Source organism: Anneissia japonica, unplaced genomic scaffold (genome assembly GCF_011630105.1).
Source record: "Anneissia japonica isolate Jap-2015-1 unplaced genomic scaffold, ASM1163010v1 scaffold287743_len2803612_cov181, whole genome shotgun sequence".
Taxonomy (NCBI): Eukaryota; Metazoa; Echinodermata; class Crinoidea; order Comatulida; family Comatulidae; genus Anneissia; species Anneissia japonica.
The window spans coordinates 896762-905527 of record NW_022733259.1 but is presented as its reverse complement, the minus strand read 5'-3'; the positions used below and the strand labels follow the sequence as shown (position 1 = coordinate 905527).

General features: G+C 33.1%; 1 protein-coding gene across 1 annotated transcript in view; it reads right to left on the bottom strand.

Moving 5' to 3' along the window:
- Nucleotides 1-7041, bottom strand: part of LOC117116088 (ribosomal oxygenase 1-like) — a gene marked incomplete in the record, with an annotated part of 14353 nt that extends 7312 nt beyond the window's left edge. The window contains 7 exon segments of the mRNA XM_033260035.1: nucleotides 1168-1274; nucleotides 1814-1927; nucleotides 2563-2662; nucleotides 2838-2977; nucleotides 3756-3874; nucleotides 5584-5827; nucleotides 6913-7041. Of these exon segments, the coding sequence (XP_033115926.1) occupies nucleotides 1168-1274; nucleotides 1814-1927; nucleotides 2563-2662; nucleotides 2838-2977; nucleotides 3756-3874; nucleotides 5584-5827; nucleotides 6913-6969 (881 nt within the window).
- Between the last annotated feature and the right edge of the window lie 1725 nt (nucleotides 7042-8766).

The following is an 8766-nucleotide window of genomic DNA, read 5'->3' as shown; positions in this document are numbered from 1 at the left end:
TTACCTTCAACCCATCATCAGTTAACAAACAACAAAACAGAAATGAACCAAATACTCTTGTAGACTATATGTATATAGGTAATTATCATGCTGAATATTAAAGAGATAGATTGATTTGTTTGACAATAAGTTTGACCAACTATAGTAACTCTAAAATCTGGACTAAGTGTAGCTAACAATTAGCTACACTTGTCTATATTATAGACTTACTATTGCTTTACTAACCTTTGGTCAAACAAATCACGGTATTCAATTATATATTCAGAATAATAATTAGCTACACTTAGTCCAGATTTTAGAGTTACTATAGTTGGTCAAACTTATTGTCAAACAAATCAATCTATCTATTTAATATTCAGCATGATAATTACCTATATACATATAGTCTACAAGAATTGGTTTTCCTATATAGGTACAATACTGTGTTATTATACGGAAAATGCAATTTCGAATTGACAAGTATACATAATACTTGCTCATTGTTCAGGAACTTTTGGAGCGCCCATCACCAAACTTATAGGGGAGCTTCTTTACATCATTAGGTATCTCTAACATGAATTTCAAAAAAAAAAAAAGATATATATTTTTTTATTCAACTTTGAACTTTACAACCTGTCATAACTTTTTTATATTTGAATTGAGGACTTAGCATTTATTAATAAAGTTATAGAGCTACTCAATAGCTTTAAAATGACACCAAAATCAGCTCTGTAAGTGCCACGCTTTTCGAGATATGGTCGGTTAAACACGCAAGGTTTCGCTAATTAGCCAAAAGTTCGTTAGCAGATATCTCGCTAATTAGGAGGCCTAGAGAAAAAATTTTTCATTTCTGATCATTTTTCATGGGTCCCAACAACATACAAAAATTTGAACAAATTCCGAGAGATTGAGGTTTTTTTTTGGTTGATTTGACATGGAATTACCCATAGGGGAAACTATACATACTTTCCCTGCATATGATGGCAGAAGCCAATTTGCTATAGAACCTTATTACACATACTACTGTTTAAATATACCAATTCTGAAATAAACATTTCTACTAAAAAAACAAACCAAAGCATTACACGCCATGTCCAGACTATCAAATACCTAAATATGGTCATAATGACATCACATCATGACCATATATAGGTATATCATCACTATATATGGGCATACAACACTTACACATTTGCACCAACCCCGCAGCTGAAAAACTCTTGTAGTGTTGATAATAGTTTCCATACAGGACGGGAGAAAGTTTGTGGGTTTAAAAATCTAACGGAACAGCCATTCTGAAAAGTAGAACGAAGAATGTGGCTACAACAAATGCTCCATCTTTATAGATATGTTCAAAGATTGTAAATATTATATTTTGACAATGAGTGTTAACAAAGTTAACAAAATAATTATATCTACACCAATACAATAAGTAATAATAAAACAAAATACAGTAGAACTATTATGAGAGATACAGTAATGCCTATTAAGACTCATTTAAAAGCAGGTAATACAGACCTCACTACAAATAACAATGATGATGATGAAGATGATAATGATATTATGATAATGATTTTCATGATGGTGATAAGAATAATCTCAATCTTAAGGATAATAATATTAATGGTAATGATGACGACTGTAATATGATAATGATAATATTAATGATGATGATAATACGCCTTTTCACGCTGCGGTAGACATGTTCGATCAATGACAAACAATGCTGAGCAGTGAAGTGTAACCAATAGAAATAACATATGATTATAGTAATGTCAATGATGATAATAATGTTGACAATATTAATAATGATAATGATAATAATAACTCTCACCTGGTAATAGTCCCACACAACAGGTGCATGAGCCCGGCCTTGAGGATTGTGCGTTTCTCGGCGGCCATCGGTGTATGTTGTAACATCAAGGTTGACGGTGAACTGAATATCTTCCTAAAAAAAATATAACAAAGATGAATATTTACACAGATTTTTAATTGCAGTTGTTAAAGGCAAAGTAGTGGGGCCAGCGGGGGAATCTGCAGGGGGTCAAGAAAAAGGGAGGGGGTAGAGAAAGATTCTCACATGGTCTTGTAAGTAATTAATTTTCAATGGTATACAAATCAAAATATAACTTATATTTACAAAAGATTGGATGTTTTTGTGTAATCCATACAAACAATAACAAACATACAATAAAAATTAGGAATTTGTTTAAGACCGGTGTAACAATAGCAAATACCTAAAAGAGAATTGGGGTAGAGAAAGACGCTCACAAGGTTTAGTAAGTAATTAATTTCCAGTGCTATACAAATCAAATTATAACTTATATTTACAAAAGTATTATTTTAAAAAGGCAGTGACTATTGTTATGCCAGTCTCATCAAAATTTGTAATTGTGATTAGATGTTTTTGTCTAATCAATACATACAATAACAAACATACAATAAAAATTAGGAATTTGTTTAAGAACGGTGTAACAATAGCAACTACCTAAAAAAAGGTTAAAATTGATTACCAGCCAATTTTGATGGCTATGCAAAAAGAAAAGAAATTATTGTAAAGAAATTGTGTACTGTACAGCTTACCTCGCGAAGAATTCTATTCAATTCTTCGGTGCTGAACCATATACTGTTGTAATCTGGCATGTGGCGTTTTACTAACAGCGGTTTTCGTTCCCACAGATTTCTACATATAAATATATGTAGAAATAAATATAATAATATAAACAGATAATTTGTATTTTTAACTAGTGATGTAAATGTTTCATTGGTTCTCTATTAAATAGTGAAATATTAAAAATACTTAAAGTATGAAGAAGCAAAAAGTACAAATAAAAGACTTTTATCTAGTTTAAACTCACTTGAAAAATTTTTCCGGTTCCACTGGACCTATCATCCACTCAAATAGTTTTTCCGCCTCCTCACCACTGTCCTCAAGTTCGCTACCAGATAAAAATCGCTTTGGTGATACTGTAGATTGCAAAGGATCTGATTGGCCTCTCTGAAATTCAAATCAAAACTCTTTAATGGCAAGTTTAGTTATGAATAGCTCTGTAGTAATAAACAGGGCTCGATTTAGTACTAGCCCGGCGTACAATGTCTAGTAAAAGCCACTGCGGGCTAGCCTATATATCTCCTGATGTTTCCTGGTTGTCTAGTGAAAAATTAGCAAGAAAAACATTTTCTTCAAAAAAAAAAAAAGGAACTTCGGAGACAATCCCTATAGTTACAGCAGCCAGCAGTGCTCCCCATGTGGTGAGTGTTGAATTATTAAGAAGATCCCCAATTACAATATCAAGATGACTGTTCTTTCCTTATTTATATATGCTTAGAACAAACATTACTCAGAATAAAGGGAGGCCATGATTAAACATTTTGACCTTTATGGGTCATGATAACCCCATAAAGGTTGAAACTTCAGGGTCATGGTGACCCAATAAAGGTCGAAATGTCGAATCATGGCCTCCCTTTCTTTATTTTGAAGATGGCCCAATAAAGGTTGAAACGTTGATAATGATAATGATAATGTTGTGATATCCAGTGGTGGATACAGAAATTTGAAAATGTGGGGACCCCATGGAGGGAAATTCAAATTGAGGAAAAACAATTTTTTAAATTTTATGATTATGGCATAGATGATCTGAAATGGGAATTTGACTTTTATATTTTTATTATAATTTTGAAGAATTGGGTTGGAGAAGGCGTGGGGTGGTGGAACAGGCCGGATAGGCCTTCCCTTGAATCCGCCACTGATGTCATTCAATGGTTGTCCTACTCACATTAGGTGTGTCTGTATCTGATTCTCCATCAGCAGACAACCTCCTTTGCTTGACTTTGTTCCCTTTACAATCTTCATTCACTGATTTCCGCCTTTTCTTATCTTGTTTGTTTTTGAAGTCTAAGGAGAAAAACATATCTATATATTGTGATTCATTATCATCAATTGTGCTGCAAAAAAACAAACCCAATTAAAAAGGTAACTTTACTTGTTCAATGGCGGATCCAGGAATAAGAGATAGAGGGAGCCCAGTGAGTAACTTTCAAGATGGAGGGTCCACCCACCTCAGACCCACCATGGTTGAGGTAGGAAAAATCATGATTATGGCACCGCAAGATGGTTGGAAATAAAACTCTCATACTTAAATTTGAATATAATTTTATTTTTTTCTCCATTTTAAAAATATTTTAATAACTTAGTCTGGGCCAGCTGCCCCCCCCCCCCTTGAATCCACCACTGTTCTTTACTTCACTTGTAGTTCCTTGGAATCTTCTTTAGCAAAGCTATTTTGGCTTATTGAGAACAGAGGCTAAGCAAAATTTGCGTAACATATAAACACAAACAATGGTATAGTAAGAAATTAAATTTAATTCTATTAGCTATGGTAAGAACAATTTTATTTTAATTTATTTTATTAAACTTTATTTACCGAGGGAAACCCAAAACAGCGGTTAGCTGACAATCACGGGGCCCTCGCGTAAAAAAAAGTGCAAAATACAAAACAACGGCAAGGCAAAGTTAACAAGTTAATATAAAAATATATATAGATATAAATGGAAAAAAAAGAAGCATGCATGTACAAAGATTTAAAAGCATTTAAAAGGCATTAAAAAAGGTATTTAAAAAATGGTTTTTAAAAAATGATCTATAAGTTAACCCAAAAGAAAATCAGGCTATACAATGCACATAAATAGCTACAGTATACACAGATAAATTAGCAAAATAAAATGTATATGAATGCAAGTTTAACAATAACCTGTTTGGGCAGGTGATTTGAGCTTTTAGCCAACCGAACAGTAGTCCCTACTGTGGTCAGGTGATTTTAAAATTAAACAGGTACTGCATTTATTCAAATAAATGCCCCAGGGCATTTATTGAGGGTTTTGAGGAGCGTGTATTCGAGAAAGGCGTTTATTCTTTTTTGTGTAACATGGATACGCATACTCAAATAAATGTCCCTTAATTTCACTGTAAATGTTTAAAATCTACAACACATTAATTACTGTCAAAATGTGTTAGTGTATGTGATCATAAAGACTCATCGATCCCACCAAGGTAAAAAAAAAAAACGTAATTCTACTGGAGTAGAAACATTAATAGAATGTGTTGAGAATAGTGCTGCTTCCATTAGATTTGTTTACACTCATTTACTGGTACCTGTCTGATTTCAGACATTCGGCAGCCATTGACATTATGTTGGCGTTAATAGACTGCATATTGTGATGAGGGACCTGTGTACAAACAATTACCAAGCACAAAAAAAAAAAAAAAAGGAAAACTGAATGCTATTTACAAAAAATTCTATTTAATGCTTATGGGTGAAACGTTCTTTGATAAATTGGCTTCTATTCAGTTGATTTTCATCTATGACTTTTTTTTTTTTTAATTTTCATTTATGGGACGGTTATTCAATGAAAAAATAAATGCCCTGGGAATGTATTCAAGGGAGGCATTTATTTCAAATGAGGCTCTAGAGAGGGGAGTAGATTTTGTGTATTCGAGAAGGGCATTTATTCTAGTAAATGGTAAATCAATGGTGAATGTTCCAGTTGCTCAAGAAGCAAAAAACAGACAATTTTTTTAAAACTTGAAGTAAATATCGAACCTACCAAGTTCCACTACCGGCGTGTGAACAAGGCTAGATACGCTACCACGATCATTAGAAGAATGACTACTAGAGTTCATTTTCAACTTCTTCGACTTCTTCCGTGCAGGAGTAACCGCACTATCCGGGAGGCATGATGGTCTTCCAGATTTGGGCTTTAGCCTCAATGAGCTACGCAGCTTTTTGGCAGTTTGTTTTGTTTTCTTGGTCATACTTTTGTTGTTTTCATTGTCATCGTTGACATTTTCCTTTAAAAAAAAAATTAAAAGTATACTAAATAAAGACCTAATATGCAAAGCATAAAATAGTAAAACCAAGGAATGGTTTGTTTACAGTACAGTGCACTGTCCGCAAAAAAAAAAAAAAAGGATAAAAAGAATAAGTAATTAAATTCCAACCTGAAACAATAATAAAAAATATATTAGTTTTCACTGATTTAGAGATATTTTACTATAAAATCCTCAAATTCATTAGTAAATTTATATTAGGGTCTCTGTAAAATAATACAGGAAGGATAATTGGACTTTTTGTTAATTGATGGTGAAATTATTTTCTAATTAGCCCTGCCATGTAAGACTGGGTACCACCAATATAAAAATATTTGTACATTAAACTACATCTCTCTGCTATATAGTATGTTCGTACTTATGACACAGCATTGATTGCCATAGATCCAGACTGTATAGTAAGGCCTGCACATGGAATATATCCTCCACGCAAAAATTTGGCCTAGTAATCTGTCCGTGCATTTTGGAAAATAAGGGCCGATTTCTGCACAGATTTTGCCGAAAATTAGGCTTTGACCAAATCTTAATATTGTAACCAATGCAATTATGCAGCAATGCAGCAAATTTGCCTCTTATATTTACTTTCAAGACAGCAAAGATATTAAGCCACTGCCAACTCCACCATTCAGAACTTTGGTTTTCATAAAATAAAATTACTTTTGCTATTTAGGCCTAGGGGGCCTAGGCCCTATTCCTACATACGTATATTTATTATGAAATTAGTTTGTTTTACTCTTCTGCTAATACATGCAAATAAGAATTCAACTACCCTAACTAGGCTAGCTAGATAGTCAGTTAGGACGGTACGGTAGGTACTGTAGGCATGGCTAGCTAGGCCTAGGCAACTTCCCGACTGGGTGTTGCTCAAGGGCAGGCCTAGTAGTAGCGGGCTAGCTGAGTATTGCAGGCCTAGGCCCTAGTTAGTTAGTTGTGGAGTAAAGTTAAACATATGGTTTGTTTAGCAAATTAACAGTACTTTATATATATATAAAATTATACTAAATTAACTGGTTATCTTGCGAAAACGAAGCCGGCACGAAGCCTACCTTTGAACGTGTTTTAAAAACAGTAAATGCAGAAACCCTTTTCTGTGCCGCTTTCATTGCGATTAAAATGTGTGGACTAACAGCAGTGGTGGTGGAGGTGTGCGTGTGTGTTGTGTGTGACTTGTAATATCCCCCTCTAATAATAGGCTCAATACATATAATCGATTAATGAAACACATTGAAATCGGGTGGCACACGCTCATTCTAGGTGGGTTCACAAACAAAAATAAGATCACAAGTATGAAGAAAACCATAAAAATCACAAATTAAATTGCAAAATGAAAATGAAAGAAGTTGGATATACCGCAGCAATACAAAAAACATCAAATTTGCAAATGTAAGAAATTTCAGTTCTTTTCGTTTTTGCCATGATTGTGTAAAATTTCCAAAAAAACTGTCGAAACTCCACCAACATATTTAGAAAAAGTGAATCCCCCCAAGAACATATGAAAGTTTGTTTTCATAATTGCTATAGCAGAATATCTCCCATATATCATTTTCATTACAGGTAATTAAATCGTAGGCCTATTTTTAATTGATACCCATAAATAATGAATGAGATCTTCCAGAGTTACATAGGGTACAAAGGCCATCAATTATCTTCGGTCCATTTACTTAATTTAACCAGAGGCCGAGTATTAACGAGCTTCAAATTTGAGACGGGCACCATTAAAAGTGGCTCTGTCAAGGAAGTAACATTCAAGGCAAAGTTTAGATTTTGACTTTGTGTAATGTTAAATAGGGCCTATAACCATTTTTGTTAGTATTTTCCCAAAAAAAATTGTTTTAATGTCACAAACCAATTATTATAGGATGAACAATATATTAATTATTAGGCCTATTAATCATATTAGTAAGAGTACCATACTTTTAACTGATTTTAACAGATTTATAACGGAATTTCATGTGATATGAATTAAAATAATTAATAAGTGATCTAATCACTATGTTAGGACATCGTTCACGAGCACATCCATTCTAAAGCGGTAAAAATATTTTTCTTGATATAGGCCTATTGTGGGTTATGGACAATAATGGCGTCCAGGCGTCCAACCTAATTCTCCACATAATGCCGCTTGTGAAAATATGGTCCTCATCTATGTTGAGACCGAAAACCTCCCTAAACTTCCGAAAGGACATTTTCCTCTTCCAGAAAATTATATTGAAAAAGCAATAACTGAACTCTATTGAAAATTTTAGATACATGAGGTCAAAGATATTATTTTGTAATTATCTAAATCTATGGTCTACTGCCTTTATTAAATAAAGGAATTTTTTATAATAGATTTATTCCATTATTCAGTTGGAATTTCCTCCAATTGCATAATTTGTTGAAACATGTAACAAAGTGATGACTCAATAATAATCACCACCATTCTTCAAAAGCTCGAGTTTGTGATGATACCATCCTGGCCTAGTACCTTATTAGTTTTGGTATGTGCCAGAGCAAGTGAAACAATATCTCTACCGAATTCAATATCTTTTAAGAAATTTAAATCAAATTTTTGTAGGTTCAGTTGTAGTGTCTGATAAACCTTTGTTAAACTTCACTCATTACGAATCTTCTAAATATAAGTAGGCTATTAAATTATTATATTGATAGTATTGATGATGCGATCAGTATTCACATGTATTTTAATGTTTACCAATGTTGTTTGCTCTCTGATTAAGTTTATTTTGTTCCGTAATAACTTTAAGGTGATTTTATACAATTGACCATTTGATCCTTGTTTTGAAGCTCTAAGAGACTCCCACAACTTGGTCCACCTATATTTGCAATTATGGTTGATTTTACTATTTTTTGTTTTGTTTTAAGGATTTGGCATAGGCTTATTCAGATAATTTCTCAATAGA